At 40.2% G+C, this 20,709-nt stretch overlaps 1 protein-coding gene across 3 annotated transcripts in view; it reads right to left on the reverse strand.

Moving 5' to 3' along the window:
• The window catches only part of aus (argus), a 32,958-nt gene extending 13,676 nt beyond the window's left edge, over positions 1 to 19,282 (reverse strand). The window contains exons 1-4 of one of the 3 annotated variants that reach the window (XM_070217691.1): positions 18,019 to 19,282; positions 11,118 to 12,162; positions 5,709 to 5,856; positions 2,494 to 2,735 (exon numbers count right to left, since the gene is read on the reverse strand). In XM_070217691.1, coding sequence (XP_070073792.1) covers positions 2,494 to 2,735; positions 5,709 to 5,856; positions 11,118 to 12,162; positions 18,019 to 18,111 — 1,528 coding nt within the window. In that variant the 5' untranslated portion in view covers positions 18,112 to 19,282. Of the gene's footprint in view, positions 1 to 2,491; positions 2,736 to 5,708; positions 5,857 to 11,117; positions 12,163 to 18,018 lie in introns of all 3 variants that reach the window. The other 2 variants (XM_017148188.3, XM_070217690.1) reach the window with 2 other exon arrangements.
• Between the last annotated feature and the right edge of the window lie 1,427 nt (positions 19,283 to 20,709).

The following is a 20,709-nucleotide window of genomic DNA, read 5'->3' on the forward strand; positions in this document are numbered from 1 at the left end:
ACGAACTAAGCGGATTACAGCAATTAGCAACGAATTATGGAGGCGAATAAAATGTTTGCAAGTGGGATACTTTCGCTATGCCTTAGCAATTATCTGCGAGTACTTAAAGTCCCTTTGGAACAACGTGAAAACACTTTGACACTCGGTGTCAAGTTTCCAATTTCCATTTTCGACCTATAAATAAATCATGGGCACAGCGCAGCGAGGTAAAGTAAGTGGGTTGTGAATGTGATGCCAGATAAAGCGAAAAAAAAATGAAGAAGAATATATAGGATAAAGAAACTTGGGCAATAATTCTTCGACAGCTCGCCAAAGTACTGGAACTTATTGGAAATTCAATACACTGCCTCTGCCGTCAGAGATTTGAATAGGTTTTCGGGTTCGGGAAACTGGTTCAAGACTTTAATACGTTTTAATGCTCGGTTTCTGTAGGATCGTCGTGTTCGGTGTGATGGTCGCTGGTCTTTGGTATTTGGTCTCTGGTTTTGCTTTTTGTCATGATTGGAGGTGAGATTTATTTACAAATGAGTGGATGGGTCACATCTCTGGGGTCGCAACTAAATACAAGTTTGTTTTGTAAATACAAATGTGTGGGTGCTCATTTGGGGTTCGGTTTTTGCTTTGTTTGCTATACAGAACTATACAGATGGGAACAAACGCGAAACGAACTGTACAAAAACTTAGCTGCGGCTCTTAAAAATGTACGAAAATTTCAAATATGCAAATTTCAAAACCAAAATCCAATCAAATTTCTCATGTGTGTGCACACCTCTGTTTGTTATTATTCATCTCTCGATATTTGAATCAAATACACACTGGCACACACTCTCGCACACGTATTTTAACTTTGAATTGCTCCAAATTGATTTGTAGTTGTAGTTTCAGTTTTAGTTTGGGTTTTAGTTTTGGTTTTTTTGGTTTTTTAGGTTTTGGAGAGAGATCTGTTGTTGGAGTGGTTGAAAATGTTGAAGTAAGGAAAGAATACATATCATATAAATATTGAATAGAGTTTGCAAATATATATGGATATATATTTAGATATATGTAAATGTTTGGTAATAAAAAATGGGTATGGAACAAACAGTTTGATTTTCAGTCTCATGTTTCGTTTTTGGTTTTTACTTTTTTATATATTTACACAATTTGTTTTTCGCTTGTAATTGTTAATTATTTACAGTAAAGGTGGAACGAAAAAGGCACAAAACCAAAGAAGAAACCAAACGGAAAAAGAGAAAAACAAAGGTTCTTAACTAAAACTGGTTATAGTTTCCTGTTTTGCTTTTTCTCTTCTTTTTTTCGATTCGATTGGGGGGTTTGCCTTTTTTTAGGTTCCGATTCAATTGGATTTGGAATTAGAATTAGAATTAAAGACTGCCGCGCTGTTTTCCTTTGTCTAGATGGTTTTTGTATTTCGAATCTACTGGGTAGACCTACACAATTGTTGTTTCGGCCCTCGATGGTTCGATGGTTTCAGTTTCGGTTTCAGTTTGGCTCTAATTGGTTGCTCTGTTGGGAGGGGTTAATCTGCTAAGCCGCTAATACGCTTGAAAATCGCAACTAAGTAGCTTAATTGGATTGACACTAACTTTGGGTATTGGGTAATATTAATAGTGGTACGAGTAGTTTAGGTTGTAACTTTTCGGTATAAATTGCAACGTGTGTATGTTGAGGAAAATATACAATTCATTTGGTTTTCGGTTGGTTATCGGTTTTCTAGGTGGTTATATATATATTTTTTGTGGTTAGATATGTACTTCTTGTTGATTGATAGATTGAGTGGTTATTCGTTGTTGATTGATTGCTTGATTAAAGTGAGGTGAGTTCGAGATATACAGAGAGAGAGGTAGAGAGAGGACCCTTGCCATGACAAACGTAAACAAAGTAGAGTTATTTTTATTCATTTCGTATGCAGAGTATTTGTTGTTTGAGACTATTTACAAGTTTGGTTTGGTTTGGTTTCGTTTCTTTTTTTTTTTGGTTTTCTTTTGTATAATTAACCAAAGGTTGCATTAGAAATCATACAAGAACTGAAACCAAAACTGAATAAAATTTCAAATTAAAAAAGAATAATACGAAAAACCAAAAATAACTCATCAGAAGTACCGAAATAATAATTCAAAATCCTGCGTTTGTTTTGTGTGTGTTTTCAAAAAGAGATAATAAATTGAGAACGTGTTTTCATCTTTTTTTCCTTTTTTTTTTTTTTGCTTTTCAGTTGGTCACTGGACAGAACGAAAAACTATTGTATTCTCGTTTTGAGTGAAATGAAAATAGCGCTTAAATGATAAGGTTAGGTTAGTCATGTTGGTTAACTAAGGGAGCATTTCGAAATATGTAATAATAGGTTAAAATCATAACAGATAACTGGTATTTTGAGATAGCGAGTTAGGAGATAGAGTCTTTGTATTTTCATTTTAGTTTGCTTGCTTTGCTTATAACTTATTTTAGAGAGAGATAGAGAGATATAGAGAAAAATATAAAGTTAATGCTTACAATCATTCATATCGTCATTGGATCTCATTATGTACTGATCCGATGAAGATAGTCTTGAATGCCCGTTCGTATTGGGATGAGCTCCCCCCCTATGATCACTTTGTTTATTAGAGCTACGCATCGCCAGTGCAGATGGGTTCGACTGATGCATATACATACTATCACCTTCGCACTCACTTTCTTTATATTGGAGCACATTTTTATGCTTCTCATAGATAACCAGGCAACGATGACATCCTTTCCTAAAAAAGTTTTTGGTTGCAACGGAAAGTTTTGTATTCGGTATTGGTATATATGGTAAATGTATTTGGTATTTGGTATAATGGTTATGTGGGTCAATATATGTTCATTGTTTCTTGTTTCTTGTTGGGTATTTCTTGGCTTCTTTTTGGTTCGGTGGTTCGGTGGTGTGGGATGTGTTGGCTTGTTTTCGGGTTCTTGGCGCAATCGACAAACAAAATGGTTGGTAAACTAAGGCTAAGACTTTGACCGGGCATTCTGAAAGTCCCTCCGTGTGTTTGTGTGTATGGAAGGCATCGGAAACGAAACATGTATCTTATTTACGATTAAATGTATATACTGGGTGCAAAACAAGGAGAATCACACTGAGGCGTTACCCCGCCGGCTTCTATTAAATGTCTTTCAATTTACTCTTGCCAAACTGGTAGGTACAAAATAAACATGTTGTGATCCCAGAAGTGTGGCTCAAAGTCGAAAAAGGACAATTCCTCGATGGTTTTTGACTCTGGCCACGCTTTAATTGGTTATATTCGATTGAAAAGCGATTACTAGGTTGATGTTATATTTCGAGTAGAAGTAATTAAATGATCATCGAAAGGAACTCAAAGGACGTACACTTAATAACGCAAAAAACTCACAAAATATATATGTTGTTGAAAAGTGATGTAAAATATTTTGAATACATATTTATTCGTATAGATAAGTAGATAACGTTTCAAAATAAACAGTTTCATCTTGGGTTTTTGTTTGATTTTTTATTGTGGTTGGTTGGGCAAAATGTGGGGGTTCTGTTAGTTTCCTAGTAGGTAAGATATAGTAGATGGGGCTCGGTTTGGTTTCGATATGTTTACGATATTTATTGGAATACGACAAAACTTGTACAGAACAAAATGAATGGCAGCCGGAGGGGAGGGCGTGGCAAAGAGTGAATTAAATATGAATACAATCCCCGCCCTCGCCTCCAGCAGCACAGCAAAAAGGCCAATACTATTTAAAGAGTTAAAGTAAGGCAGCGGAAAAATCAAAAAACATTTTCACATTTCAGCTACAACGGAAAAACTTAGCTTACGGATAGGATTATTCATATGTTCATTAAATATTTATAAGCATTAAACATGGCAAAAACACAAAATTCAAAATAAACTCCACTTGGGTAACTCTTTTGGTCTTTTTTGTGGGTACATCTTGTTTCTTTCGCATTAAGGAAAGCAGCTTAAAAGGGTTTTAATTGTTTTTCACATTGCTCTTTACGACTAAAAAACATTCATACGAAGGAAAACAAAAGAGGAATGAATTCCAGACCAAAGCAAAAGGAATGGAAAAGGCATGGAAAGTCGCAGTACAAAAAGCAATTTTCCTCAAAATGTCTTTGGTTTTCGTTTCGTATCGTTTTAAATGAAAAGGCATCGGTAGGAAAACGGGCAGCATTAAACGCAGCTGCTAAGTAGGAGGAATGATGTTGGAGTAACACAGATACAGAGTAGTCAAAAAGGCAGTTTTCTAAATTAAAAACACAATACGTGGGTACGTAAAAAGTTTGATTTAGTTTTTAGCTGGGGCTCCGAGGCATTTACAACACGATTGGGGGCTTCTGGGGTACACAAACACAGGCACGGATGTCTATATCTATCGGGCGATAAATACACATATATCTTCTTTTTTTTGGGGTGGGGGACACATAGATGATGGCTTAGATGGGTGGTTTTTGTCTTGGTACATGACTGGCTCTTGTCAAACATCCGAATTACGAGCAACGCGCTGCCTCCAAGAAAGTGCCCTGCACACGGAGCAGATGGAGTGAACGGTGCGGCATGGTGCGGCAGGCAAACTCGACTCTGCTCGACTCCAACCCGTTTCAAAGGCAAAAGTTAAGAGCAGCAGCTGGCAGACGGCGGCAACATCAACAACAACAGCGGCAACGACATCGTTCAGCGATAACGTTGACGACAGGTTTGAATGCTACACCGAGAAAGAACTCCAGTGAGATGCGTCTCTTTTTCGGATTATTCTTTGCCCTTCTATAACATCTTTTTGACTATTTTTGATAAAATAGGATGCCTAGAACTACCCTAGAAACTCCTCATTCCAAATTGTAAAACTTTTTCAGATTACTGGCTACATGTTTTGGCTAATTAACTTGCAGAACATCCCATAAAAACAATCTAATAATAAATAATATGACTTCCAATTTTTATTAAATCTTTTTCAGTCCTTTTCGCACTTTGGAAGGTCATTAACTCTAAGCTAATTCAATGATATTTGCATCTGTTTAAATTCTCCAATATAAAATCTATTAAAACGCTTTTTATCCATTATATGTATTGCAATTGCACTTTCTAATTAATATTAGATCAATTCTATTTCAAATCAGTTCTATTAACTCAGAGCAGATAAGATTTATTTTAAGGTAGCATTTTACTAATCTTGCTACAGATCCTGAACCTACAGATCCTGAATCTTGAACCTCAAACCTTTTTTCTCTCCGTGCACCTTAGTTTTACATGCCTCCTTGCCGCCGTCGATGCCGATGTCGCTCACCCCTCGCTGTTGTCTTTGGCCAGCACTCTACTCACTCCGATGTGCTGACTGGCTTCTTTTTAATGAGGTTAGTGCTGCATTTTCCCGCCCGTGCGGAGGGTCCTCAGCCTTACCTTAACACATTTTGCCAAGCACACACACCTACCTCAGTCAGAAATGAAAACTTATTCAATTATAGGCACTCTTCGACAAAGGGACGAACACAAAACACAAAAAATATATATATGTAGTATATGTAAAGGGGAAAAGTAAACCAGAACATCTCATTTTCCTCGGCCTGTGCCAAAAACGTACGAAATACTTATATTTCGCCAGCCAGAATGGATCGAGTATCGGGTTGAGATGTTAGCATATTGTTAGCAGGCGGAGCAGGACCCACAGGCCCCAACGAGGAAAATTGGGGTTTATGGATCCCGGCCGGTGGAGATGGTACTTACTCGTCGACAATCAGATATTTGTTACCATCGGAGGCCGCACACCTGCCGCGATAGCTGAACTGGGAGCCCTTGATGTGTATGGATTGCTGATAGCCGGACAGGAACCAGGAGCCCTCCCATCGTGCCGGAAACGTGCAATTTGTGGGCGCTGCAAGCCAAAATACACAGTAATAATTTATTAATAAACGACTTAACCATTAATGCATTAAGATATTATATTCCAATTGCCTCCCCGTGGACTGCAGATACATATATAAGTACAAATGGTTGATGTGGCCTCAATTGCGTTCATTGTTCATTTAAGAGCCCAGCCGTATAAAAGAGCAACCGCAATCTTTCCCAATGAAGTGCGTTTGCAGGCACATTTATTTACGAGTAAGCCCACAAAAAGCACTTGTTTATTGATAAATTTAGATTTCGGTTGGCCACTTTCTTCTCCTTCGGCTGCTCTACTAATTGTATTGTCAAGTTTTTGGTGCCAAGATTTGTGGCTTTTTAATTTGTAAATTGTTTCAATTATTATTATGATTGTATTTAAGTGCGTGCGCATAAGGTGCCGCATATTTACGACCCTCCTGATGAGGAGTAGGGTATGGGAATGGAAATGGGAATGGGATAAGGGTAGGGTATCCGTTTAGGGGAGGGCACAGGCGCATAAATAAGTTGAACAAGCCAGGCAACCAAAAACTGCTCGTAATAATAATAATGTCACACACAGATACGCACACACACACACAGCCAGCAAAACTACCGAAATGGCAATTGTGAATATTAAAAAAAGAGAGAAAAAAAAAGAAACTGAACTGAACTCTACAGAGAAATGGGAAAGCCGAATCCAAAGTATAGAGAAAGAAACGTAAACGGAAAGTTAGCTAACGGCATGCCACACTCGCACACTCAGGCAATAAGTACTATATCCCATACAATGGGTATAGACCGGCGCACGGATACGTATAGAAAATGGTAAAACCACCCTCTGAGCCATACATATAGATTAATGTTTGGGCACGATTGGCAGCGGCAAGGCAGGGAGTTTGGGTTCCGAGCTGGGAGTTGGGATAAGGGTGGTGGTGGTGGTGGTGCTGGGCAGGAACCGAAGCGGAGCGGAGATGGAGATGCCAGTCCTGATGCCGATGGGCGGTGGGTCTGGGGTGTGGGAAACTCGGAACTGGCAAGTAGCAGTTGGAGATGGAGGTGGAGACGGAGATGGAGATGGAGGACGGTCCGAGTTCAGGCTACGCATTCAAATACAGAAAACTCGCAAGGAGAGACGAATGTGCGCACCCGAGCCAGAAACAGAAACACAACCAAAGGCAAAGAGTCGATGTGCAGAGAAAAAAATTCATAACCATTAGTTTCTTCTTTTTTTCCAAATATCAGATAAAGTTTTATAATAATAATACTTGAAAATATTTTGTAAAACAAAAAGATATCGTATAGTAGTACACCCAGAGAAATGTGGGACTATTTTTTAGGTAACGTATGACCTAAAAAATTTAAATAGACTAAAATTTCAGATTTAGGTAATGGGTTACCTAAAAATATTAGCATGTGGACTATGTTCCTACTTTTTAGGTAAAGCTAAAGAGATTTTTATAGGCCATCGTAACCTTCAAATTGGTCCATAAGACCTAAAATTTAGGAATAATTTAAAGTCGATTATCACTCACAACTTAATACAAATATTGGTCCCTAATATTAATAAACAAATTATTCGGTTTTTTAAGTTTAATGTTAAAAAATTTTTTAGACTTTTCTTAAAGCTAGTGATGGAAAAGTTTCAATATATAAAATCAATACCTACGTGGACTATTTTCCTACTTTTAAGGTAATAGTGCCCTATTCTAAAAATAGAATTCGCCTGAGCCCCTTGAAGCAGGCTTTGGTTTTGCCGCAGGGCCTTTAAGTAGTTCCGTAGACCAGAGGCTAGCCTATTGGACTCTCGCGCAGAAGACCCGGGATCGATTCCCACCGAGGACAAAATAAAGTGATTGTTTTTTCAGAAAGATAAAATATTTGCTTTTCCGAATAATACAATATAAGCAATTAAAATAATCAAATATGTTACTATCAATAGTAAAAATCCTAGCTTTTTTTTAAATACCTAATATCTAGGTAATTCTGACCTAAAAATCTAGTCCACTAGCCATTTTTTTAGGTAACCATTACCAGAAATAAATTCAAGACTGCGTACAAAATATAGTCCACATGGACAACATTTTAGGTAATGCATGGCCTTGGCGCGTTTTTCTGGCCATATTTCCTAAAATTTTAGGTAATTAGGCCCCTTTTTAGTCCATTTTGTTTTCTGGGTGTAGATTTATAAATGTTTTCTGACACTAACTCACTTTATTATAATGTTCTCCTATATAACGCTACAGCTTTATGGATTCCTAATGCTGCTTTAGTGTTCAATGTATTGTCTTTACCTATTGTTCGACTATTATTTCAAATCCCCAAGCTTAATCCCTAAACAAAGGTATTGATGATGAAGCCTCCTATTGTTTTGGAAATTAGAAAACTGGGCCTTAAATTGATTGGTTACTAAAATCGGAATTCCCTATCAAAAAAATGCAGGCACCTAGGCTAACTAAAGACAGAAAGATACATTTTCAGATGTGACTTAATTGATATTTTGGTGTTTCGACTCGAACTTCCAAGTTCCTATAATTGAGTCAATAATTTTGTAGTAACAATAGAATAAAGGCAACATGTTTTTTGTATATACCATATATTTTAGACTGAAAATATATTTCTTTCTGTGCAGTAACAGCAGCAACAACTACAGCTACAGCTGCAACACGGTGCCACACTCACACACACACAGCCGTACTTACAGCGATACACATTTTATTTTATTATTCCTTTCCTTTCTTTTATTCTACTTTACTTGTTCCTTGTTGATTCCATTTTTTTCTGCTTTTTGTTTTTACATTTGCGGCAAACAAAAGGTACTCATGCGCAGGATCAGCGCAGCGCTCTGAACTCTGAGCCCCAACTGAGCCGCAGCTCAGACCTCCGACTATAGTCGAACATATATATAGCTACGGCTGTAGCTATAGCTTTGGCTATATATGTGTGCTGTCCAATGACTTGTGCTTTTTACGGGCCGCATTCGCTTGGCTGTCATAATGCGGCCCATACGCACAGCGGGCTGCCTGTTGTGTGAAAAGTGTAGCACACTTTGCCGGGCAGCCACCGCCCCAAACGAAACGAAAGTCCTGCGACTCCTGCGACTCCCGGAATCCGCACTCCGGAACCGGGAGCGAACCCAAAACCCAGAGCCGAAAAAACCCAAAACCAAAAACCACCCCCCGCCGACGAATAATTGTTTCGCCAATTTCAAGTACCGTGAATAATTTTCCAACATGATTCAATACTTTTGCCTGAGTGCCGCAGCGAGTATGGAATTGTTGCTGCCGCAACACAATCATGGCACGATGCCCTTCGTCCTTAATTCGCTACCCCTGAAACCCCTCGTACCCCCGGAACCCTGAAAAATATGCTGCAGGACAAGCTTAAGTAAATACAAGCTAAAAGCAAATATACGACATAGACCACGACCGACTGACTGGCTGACAGGCAGACAGACAAGCGTACAAATGCGTATAGACAGTTGAAATGAAATGACGGACGCGAAAAAGCGGGCACGGGGCTTTTCAGATATATTTTCGGTGTGTTTTTCGTTTGGATTAGAGTGGCTCAGAAAGAAACACACGGAATGGGAAAAAAAAACACAGATGGGGAAAATGAAGAAGCTTAGGCGACAACAAAGCGAAATGAAGGGGAAAACAAAATAAAATAAATATGCTCAAAGAGTTGCTCCTCACAATGGATCTGGATCCCTATAAACTGACAGTAATCAGGTGCATTAATCAAAATAAATCTCGGGAAGCTTTGGCAGCTGTGAGGGGGAGGTAGCCAAGGCGACTTTTCCGACATATACATATGCTAAACAAGACATGGGAACGTGGAAAAGCGTCATCCAAAAATACCCATTCACTTGAATTATGTTTCATATATAACTCGATTTGATTCGAATTTCTTAGTCTATTTAAATAATATTGAATTATAATGAACATAGAATAGAATTTGAAGGACCAAAATCGAATCTACAAAAGATACTTTTGTTTCTTCTGCATTCTATCAAAAATAATAACTCCTATTGTAGTTCGATATATTTACATATTAATTTAAATTTAAACACCTAACCAAATATTTAAATTTCATTAAATTGAATCCTAGTGAAAGTTTTAATAGAAAATACTGCTGCTACCGAGTTCTACATACATATTTAACGTAATAATTCCGATTGTAATTTGTAATTCTCAAAATGATTGTCTCACTTTGTCATTATTTTTTTTCCAGTATTCAATTGAGATTGACAGCGAGAATATTTAACACGATATTAATTATGCACTACTCCGTCATTTGTGGTTCCTGTTATGACAAGCAATTTCCTATCGCCAGCAACGTACACTTATCTTATCTATGATGATCTATAATGACAACTTCAACGCGCTAACAACTCCTTAACCCAATTATGTTGCCCACACTTATGGGTGTGCGCAATTTGAAGAGGGAAGAGCTAAGAGCTCGTTCGTTAGGCGCTTGGGTTTGGGGTAGAGTAGGGGTACTGGAGTAGGGGTATATTACTGGACCACCCCTATTGACTGGCAATACGCACCCTTCGAACGAGCGAACCGAACAGAACAGACAAACACTTATTCGAGCACATAGCCGAACTCAAAGAGCATGACGCTTTTGCTTTTGCCTGCGAGACTCATTTGCGTTTCGGGCTTGGGTCTGGATTTTGGACTTTCGCTTGGCAGAGGGACAGCTGTGTTGCCGGCGGAGGAGGCGGAGGTGGAGAATTAGGGGCGGGGCAACCCAAAATGCTTTTGTCTAACTTGAGTGAATTATGGTCAGCGGTCGGTCGGTGGTCGGCGGTTGCTGGCTGTTTGTTTCGGGCAATTTCCGTACAATTTGCCATTGCATGTTGCTGTTGCCGGAGCGGCTGTTGCTGCTTCTCCGCTTGTTGTTTTCATTGTTTTTCTGTTTTCTGTTTTTTTTTTGGGTAAATTCGCTCATGGAGAAACAGTTGAAACGCATTATACGAACGCAGATCTGCGGTCACAAACTACTTATGGATTCAATTGAGCATGACCAAAAGAGGGGGTGCCGTTTTGAGTGGGAGGGTGGGAGTGTGGCAGGGATGAGCCGCCTTCGCCAGCTGACGCTGTGTTGCGAGTACAAATTATGCCACAAAAATTAAATGAAAATGGGGATGGGGTTGGGGTTGGGGTCCTGGGGTCCCCAAGTTGCTGGGGCCATTTTCTTGGCGCGCCAAAGTGAAATTATAAATTCTTATCATAGCGCTACTTATCGGCGGGGGGCTACTCTACTCACCATCTTGTCGACCGCCCCAGCCGCTGACGGACGTGGCCAAAAGCAGCATTAGCAGCGGTCCCAGCCAACTTTTTGTCGACGTCATGGCGCAGCTCCTGCTCCTGCTGGCTGTTTTCGTTGTCGTCCCCGCTGGTAAGCTGGAGGATTCGTGGGTTGGGGTGTGGGTGTGGGTTGGGGTGTAGATGCTGTTGTTTCCGTTGCCCGGCAGCAGATGCTGCCACAAGAACATCAGCCACGTAATGCCGGAAAGTTCCGCGGCCTCGCCCCGCCGATCCAGACTAATATCACCGTTATAGTTAAAGCACCTACATTCATCATTCTCTTCATCATGCGGCAATGCTGCACCAGTTGTGCCCCTTGCTGTCGTTGTCGTTGTTTGCGAATTGTGCGCGGTTGCTGTTGCTGTTGCTGTTGCTCCAACTCCTACTCCTTTTCCTTCTCCCGATGCTCCATCATCTATTGTTGCTGGGCTAGTGCTGATTGGATTTACCTGGGCCAGCGATGACGCCGCAGACGCATGACTTGGTCCTTCGCGCCGGATTCGCTCACGTCGCCAGCATCGCTTGCCACATTCCAAGACGCCGCCGTCTTCCCCGCCAGCGATAGTGGGCATAACTAATTGCGACGTCTGCCGGAGATCGGTGCTGCCATGCCCCAGGAATTTCACAGACCACGAGGAGGACATTGTTGCCCCTGCAGGTCCTGTTGTTGTCGGGGTTGCGGTTGCTGCTGCTCCTTCTACTGCTGCTGCTGGTGTCAACGTCGCCGCTGAAGCATGTTTATCATAATTTTTATGTTCCCAGCCGGGCGGACAACAGCAGCTGCCCCGGCAACTCCCGCTGCCATGGCTCAAAGTCTGGCTTTGGCTTCGACTCCTACTCCGACTGGTGCCGGCCGCAGGCACATGCTTACATGGATAGCAGAAAGGCGGTAAATAGATTAACGACGTTGTTCCTGCTCTCGTCTTGGATGTGGATGTGGTTGTAGAGCTGGTGGAGCTGGAGCTCGCCGTCCTTAGTGCCGCCTGCATTGGTTGCTCCTTGTCCTGTGGGGACACAGAAAGACAAGAGTGGAATATTTTATTATTATAAAGCACAAACACGCTGGCTGGCTGAGCCAAGTAAATATGATATAAGGTGGCTGTGAATTTGAATTTTAAAATAAAGCTTCACCCCGTATACAAATAATCCCACAAGATTCATTGTTCGGCCTTCCGAACACGCACCAAAAACAGTTGCTCGTATACATATAAATAAAACTTCCTCGACGGCGCATTAAAAAGCAATAAAAATAAATATGGGCTCTGGGAAACCGAGCGACACTCCAATCGAAATAAAACTTCCAACGATGCGTAAATCAAAAATCACGCGCTATAAAAAAATTAGGCACACAATTTATACGCATCGATTTATGAGTGTGCGAGTGTGTTGGGGCACCAAGTCCCCCAAGAATATGTCTGCATCGCCCCCGACGCATTGCCATCGCCAGCATTTCCTCCGTTATAATCTTTTCCTGCATTTAGCGCCTCCAGCGCGTTGGAAAAAAAAGACTCTACTAAAATAAAAACCACTTGAGAGATTTTCGGATTCTTGGCATGTGCGTGGAGCAGCGGAACTCTTAATTTCCATATCGCATGCATGCTTCTCAAGCAACATAAATATTTCGTTTCCAATTGATGGAAAACTAATTGGTCACTTTTATGGCTCCAAAATTTTATATTGAATTGGAATCAGGTTTCGTGTGGTCGTCCCACAACTCTTTTGATAAATTACAATTGACGAATGTCAATCCATCAGTTTCATTGGGTGTGAAAGTTTCTATTTCAGGAATTTCTTAGTTAAATTAATGTTAATTGCTCCCAAAAGAATGCCTTCAGAACTAATTTTTCATTTTCTACTTTAAGATTAGATTCTTAAAGACTGAATAGAATTACCATGACATACGTTCCTTTTTATTATTTATAATTATTCAGCATGTTCCCTGCTAAGCCGTATCCTTTTACCTACTCACCTTTCAAAATCGATTATAAGAGTTCACATAGCTTCCTTATTACATGAATGTAACTGGGGAGTGAAATTTCTGGGCAAGGTGGGAGCTATGAAAAGCTTTTCCCCAGCCACCAGTCAAGAGTCGCCAGGCCATGTGTCATTTATTATGTCATGAAGGTTCTCCTTAGAAATTCAGCATGCTCGAAAGAATCTAAATCAAAATGTGTGGGGGCGCGAGAGGGGTGGGAAAAACCAGCGGACCAGCTTGTGAGGCATAATGCAATTTTGATGTTGTGTAAGCGCTACTCTTAGCCCATCATCTATGCTAATTAAGTTAATTAAAAAGTACCAGCAAAGTATTTGCACTTGGCCAACTTCACGTCATAATCAAAGTGGAGGCGGCGGCGCATCGAATGGAAAATGAAGCCCAAGTCATGTAAAATGCTCTTAAAAAGCCAGAGCTTTCCTTTCCTCCCGAGATGCTGATGCTGGATATGAAACGATGACGATGACGAGGAAAACGGTGGAGGAGGAGGAGGTGGAGTGATGCTGCTGCTGCCGGAGGAGATGACTATGTTGCCATCGCCATCCACACAGTGGAGTGTCTTTATTTAAAAATGAAGAGACCGGAGACCAAAAAAACGAGGCCAATTATAAGCTTCATCATTAATTTGAATAAAATTAATTCTCCCCAAAACACACTCACTCACACACCCAGACAGACGGCAAATGAAAATGCCACAAAAGAAATGTGCCACAAGAAGAAAAATATGTCCAAAAAGGAAAAGGACGGAGGCGGAATATAAGGGAATGGAATGAAATGACAGCAGACTGTGGCAAATAAAACATTTAGGCGGAATTATAATTTTACTTTGCTTATTTATAATTTACGTTTAAAATGTGAAACACCTGACAGCTAAAGAGAATTTATGTTTGCATGTTTTCCATTAATTTATTTTTCCGAGGCGAGCTGCCCCACCCAAAACACCCAAGGAAACTGCCAAGACCCACAGCTCCAGTCTTGAACTGCACGAAAATGCACAGCAGGAGGGTGCTCCCGGTGGCGGGAGGAGCACGGAGAGGAGCACGAGGAGGAGGAGCACCAAAAGACGGGCACATTTCGCTATCACGTTTGGACTATAAAACAGGCCACACGGCCCCGGCCCCCAAACCCAAACCATACTGATGATGTTGTTGATGACGTGGAGCGCCGCTGCATAGCACCGCCAAAAATGGCAAACGGCGAACCCAAGACACTGTTCCCAACCAAAAGACAGAAGCACAACACTGCGAGAAACGAGGCATACGAAATGGATGGTTCTTACCATATGGAATTCAGAGTAAGAACACAGTTAAAGTTCCCTAACTTCGTTAACTCAAAGTCTCTAGGTTGAAAATGGTCATACAAATCCATTCTATAACTCCAGGACTCCATAACTCGAGTTTTTGTAGAGGTCATTTAGAAGTTTGACTATAGTTCATACAAGCTCTTCTTATTCAATGTTCTCAATATATGGCGCCCGAACAGGGACGTAAAAGTTACCAGCTTTCTCAGCCAAATATTCAAATGTGAAGGTTTAAAAGTAAAATTTTAGATTTCGGATTTACTGAGATATACAGAAACATAGTATTCTTCTATAAGTTTGTAAATATTTAAATTTATACCACTTAATTTGGTCCAAAATGGGTTTGGCAGCTATATTAAATATTTAAATTTCTTATTCTCAACTTGAACTACTACTTGAAGGAGTACATGCTCCTGATTCGAATTGGATTTTTCGAGTGTATCTCTGGCACAGACACAAAGACAGAAAGACGGAGACGTCTCGACGCAGTGCAAAAACTTGTCAAGTAAATATAAACGAAATGTGTGGCACGGCACCCGGCCTGGTCCGTTTCGTTCCGTTCCGCCTCTACTTGCTTTATTTTATTCCCATTTTATTATTATTTTCACCAGGCCAAAAGACGCAGACGCCGCAGCAGCAGCAGCAGAAGCAGCTCACATAAAAAATATTTTTATGCAACATTTTTATGATTTCCGTCTGGTTGCGACAGGCGGCATGGGCACAAAGAAACTCCAAGGCACACGGTCCGCTCCGATTCTGTTTCCGATTGCGATTGCGATTGCCATTGCCCAACCCGTCCAAGCCCGTCCAGGCCATCTCCTTCACCTGGTTTCAATTAAAAGACACTTTTCTTTTATGTGACGGCTTATTTCTCATTACGTTTGGCCATGTTCTTTGTTTTTATTTTCATTGGAATCCGGTTCTAGGATGCCCGATTCCGTATCCGAATCCGACTCGGAACTCAAATTGAAATTGGAAAATTGCGACTGGGGTTGGCTGCTGCTGGTGTTGACGGCCGTTCAAAGTTTTCTGGAGGGGCGAAGGCGAATGCGATGCGTTCGCTCCCTTGTCTCACTTCATCAATCATTAATTTCGTTTATTTTTAGTGAAAATAATCACTTTGGGCAACATATGTGACCGAGCAGCGTTTCGCATGTGTTTGCTGAAATGGCAATGGGTTGGGAATGGGGTGGATTTCGAGTCTGGAAGATGCGCATGGTCCAAAAAAAAAGAACACCTCCTTGCAATTATCAAATGGACTCTGTACCCTTCGAGGTTGCGTGATGCTCTCGCTTTTTCGGTTAGGTTAATGTGTGTGAAATGACTTTATTGGTTTTTCAGGTGGTCTGGCCCCGGGTAAATGATGGCCTTGGCTCATGCCACGGTCTATTATGGACACATGTGTCCCGGGAGCTAAGGGTGGGCGGTTGGGGGAGTTAAGTGCGACTTAGATGGGATAATAACGCAGGCATTCCTCACCCCTCTTGGGCTTCCATTACGGGGGCTGAACAATTAAGCAGAACACAAATTGATCGATAAGGCGGAAGGCTAAAATAATTATTCCATAGGGAAATAAAACACTCAGTATTAGTATATTAAAGTAAGGTTTGTGCCAAGAATGCCATCAATTATAGAACAAAGAACTTTTTATCTTGATAATTTTTATTTCTGTATCTAATAGCTTTCTTTTACTGGAAATAATAGTCGAGTTTCCCTGCCTGGAGTCTAAAGATAAAACTTGAAACTCTATCGAAATATTTAAACAATAGATTGGATAGAAAATCTAATCTAATCTAAAATCTAATCTTAAACAGATATTTGTAACCCTAATACAATCATATTTCTTGATTAAATATGTTCATATATAACTTTAAGATCCGTACAGTCTCATTTAATTTTTGCCCAGTTCCTCTACTTTTATTTACTCTAAAAGATGATTATTCAGTTTCCACGAAATCTAATCTATTAGCACAAGATTCATCTTGCTCGTGACATTTTTTCTCAACAATCAATTTGAAATTGTCCAAGCCCCACCCAAGTTAATTGGGGCAGAATGTCCGCACAAGTCAGTAGTAAGTCTGAGTGTATTTATGACACTTTTATCTTTATCCATACCCCTGTTTATGTGACACATCTGCCCCGTCGCAAACCCGGCAGCTACCTTTCACAACTTATCGTGCGTTTGTCAACTTTTGCACAACGACGCTTCCTGGGAAATACGTAAATCCTTATTCACTCCAATGAGTAAGAGGCATTTCTTATCGTCTCGTCGCCACAGAGCAACGAACTAAGCAATAAATATAAATAGAGAATTTTCACATCGGGCAAAAGCAAACAACCCAACGCAGCACACATCCGAAACCCACACGCACCTCGAGGTGAATTAATCAACAACTCCGTCCCGGAGTAATTCCCCTAATGCAATACATTTCCGCCGTGCTGCGGGCTGTTGTATCTTGTATCTGGTATCTGCTCTACGGTATCTGGAAAAGCCATGCATATACATCGGCACCAACATGATTTTTATCTATGTGTCGATAGCATAAATATGACGGCTGGTCAGGAAAAAAGGAAAAGGAAATGGAGGGGGTTTTGTGCACAGTACTATAGTGCAATTGCAGTGCGCACCTCATTGAACTTTTCAGACAAACACAATTTGTCCGATAAGGAAAAAAAGCGTCTACACGACACCCGCAAAAGGGGCGGCCAGCCGAAAGGGGGCGGGGCGGTTGGGTCGAACGGCGCGCGCACTAATGGCCACCATTAATAATTGAAAAACTGAAACAGTCGAGCATGTGAGCAACTGAAGGATGATGGCGCTACGCGGGGGGTGAGCTGAGCGGAGTGAGCAGGGAGAGCGGGGAGAGGGAAGAGGTTGGGTCGCCAGTTTTAGGGGTTGGGGTGACAAAAATCTATAACCAAAAAAGTTATGAATAAGCGAACGAGTGGAGAGCAACGACGGCGAGTCGATGCAGAGAGAAAAAACGCCAAGATTACGGGCAAAGATAAGATAATGCAATAAAATTGTGTTGGAAATTGGTTATGCCCAGGATAAAGAGTTTCCCTAAAACACGACTTTTGAAATATATCTTCAATTTTTAATTATAAATATCTTTTAAGAACCGACAACATCTTTTGCAATATACGGTATTATTAATCATTTCACTTTAAGATCTTTTTATGTAAAAAGAAAAAATATTTAAGAGGTTTTTAAATTTTATAGGACAGTTTAAATTTCGTCTTTTGATGGAACTTAATTATTAATTTAATTATGAAATTAATGCAAAAACGGTTGAAATCATTCCTTTAAACAACAGTTTACCTTTTAATATCATGAATTATATCAATTTGATAACCAACTCAAATAAGAATAATATATAAAATCGGTGATTTTTAGTCATTTTGAAAAACCTTGCACAAACAAATTGATATAGGTTTCCCAAGATTTCTTCCTACAAATATATTGAATTAATCTAAAACAAATACTAATCACTTTTTTTGAGTGCACTGGTCCAGTTGGAAAAGCGACGGATCTAAGAAGTAAGCAAATTTTTTATGTGTACAAACCTGTTCTCTGCCTTCGTTGTTGTTGTAGTTGCTGCTGTTGTTGGGGCTGATGCTGCTGCAGATGTAGTTGTTGTTGCTGTAGTTGTAGTTCATGGCTAGCTGATGAAGCTGCGGCGCTGCAGCGACGCTGACGTCGCGGCGACAATGTTGGAGCTGCTGCTGCTGCTGCTTCTTCTTCCTCCGCTTGCGCTGGGCGCTCTTCTTCTTGCCGTTCTCCTGGTTTTACTCGTTCTTCTTGTTGTCTTGGGTTTCGATTTGGATTTGGATGAAAATGCAGCAACAGAGGAAATCGCGTGCAAAACGCAGCCAACCAGCATTGGAAAATGCAAGAATCGTTGCCCGTTTTCGGGTTTCTTTTCCCTTCTTTCTTCCGTTCTTTATTTTTTACTTTTTGGGGAGCTTTGGTTTCTGCAAGTTGCCCAGTGATTTTTCGTTGAATTTTCCGCTGCAGGGCAGCAGAAAGCGCACGAAGCGAACCGAAACTGAGACTGAAACAGCGATGGTCGTGCAAAATCGGGTATTTCCGAGGGGGGGTGTTAAAATATTGGAGCAAGGTGTTTCCAAACACACACAGCTGCGGCGAATTGGTGGGTTCTCTGCGCAAAAGCAAAGCGGCGAAGAGCGCAGAGCGGCGCTACATTTGCATGTTTTTGTTGTTGCTGCCGCTGGCTGCTCCACCACCACCGTTATATTTTCGCTTCTGCACTGGTGTTGGGGCTCTCTCTCTCCTTAAGCTCCCCTCTCCCTCTCTTTCGCTCGCCTGTGTCAATCGAATTAAAACGAATGCTCTTCGGCGAATAATTGGGTTTAGATACTTTTCCAGCAGACAAAGTTGTATTTTTTTGCACTTCTTATTGATATTAATTAAAGCGCATCGCGTCGGAAGAATCACACACACGCGCACAACAACACACACATAACGGTTTTTCAAGCTGTACACACAGTTTTACCTACTGGCAGTTTTTGATTTCTCTGATTTTCCTCTCGTATCGCCAGACAATTGGCGTTTTGCGAACCGATTTTCACTTGGCTCTTTGTTTTATTGAATTTTCACGGACTCGAGACGCTCTCGCACGCAGAGAGACCTTCGCTTCTGCTGCAATACACACCACCTCCGAGCCAGGGGAAATTGTATCTATGGGCTGTGTATTGTATCTACGCGGCACGCGCGATACGTCCGCTCGGTTCGATTTTTCGAGAGAGAATATATCTTTTTCGGTACTTTACGCCATCGAAGATTCGTATCTCACGGATGTAGTGTGACCGCAGGTTAGAGATTTCAAAATGCAAGCGACATTTAGCAGGGACTCGAACCGTTTGGCAGATCATTGCCAACATAAAGCATTCAAATGGCGCGCAATAATTGGCTTAAAAACAATACAAAATAAAATAAAAACATTTTTTAACCTTGAACCTTGGACATATTATGAATGAATAACGAATTTATGATACTTTGATTTTGTTGTTCTGAAATCACTTAAGCTTATGAGCAAATCAAGCAAATGCATTAACAAGTAAACAGTGGCCCAGAAAAAATTACTTACCAAGAGCATAAGAATTCAAACGCAATACGCTTTTACACCTTTCAAAAAATTGATTGAATTTAAATAACGATATGATACGCCGAGTGGCCCAGAAAAAATTATTTACCGAGAGCGTAAGAATTCAAATGCAATACTCTTTTACACTTTTCAAAAAATAGATTAAATTTAAATAACGATTATGATACGCCGATTTTCTTTAAAAGAAAGCATATTAGGATGAAAAAATTAAAGGCTGGTGCTTTTGCAAAAAAATGTATTCATTAGTTGTTAAAAAAAAAGATAATGTTAATTTTCGTGTAGATTATTTACAATTCCTTATTAAAACATTTCAAAAACCTAAATGTCTAATTTTATTTTGTTTCTTAAAAAATTGTATTTTATCTGGTACTCACAAAAATACTTTTTTTCACAAATAAATTTTGTATTTGATTTTTTCCAAGTGCAGCCAAACTTCTTGTAGCCACGGTCTGAATGCAAAGAATTGCGTGCAGTAGCAGATTAATATGCCGCACTTAAGGAATTTATGAGACACATTTCGAGTGGCTGGAAAGCTGAATCAGCTCGTTCATTGCTGAGAAACCGATTTGTACAAACAAGACCAGAAAGTTTACTCAAGAAATTAGCAGGCTCGTCATTGTGTGCGGTATCAATTTACGCACCGGCCATGCAACAGAAACAACAAAGGGTTGTTGATATCAACGTTCGTTGACATTCTGAAAACCAATACAGAAAATATCTGTTTATAAAAAACTTCATTAGTGCCCTTGTAAACTCGGAATTCACAATGTAGATACATTTGTACACTGTCCAAAGATATGGAAAGTTGCTTACTTAGTATCACTAATGAAAATTGGTAGGTCAAAATTCATACAACCTAAATTTTCTAATAAACTTAAAATTCAAGTTCTGTTGACTTACCTACAAACAAGTGCGTCACTTGAAAAATTCCTATTTAATGAGTTAATAAATAATTACAAACGGATGTTGAATAGAACTTTTAAACACTTTTCATACTTCACCTATCAATTATTTATAAACAATTTTATGTTAGAATCTCCATTTCTTCAAATTATTCATACAATATACAGTTTACTTAAAACATATTGAATTAATACAAAATTAACCTGCCTTTTGAAAACTTCAGAGA

Source organism: Drosophila takahashii, chromosome 3R (genome assembly GCF_030179915.1).
Source record: "Drosophila takahashii strain IR98-3 E-12201 chromosome 3R, DtakHiC1v2, whole genome shotgun sequence".
NCBI lineage: Eukaryota > Metazoa > Arthropoda > Insecta > Diptera > Drosophilidae > Drosophila > Drosophila takahashii.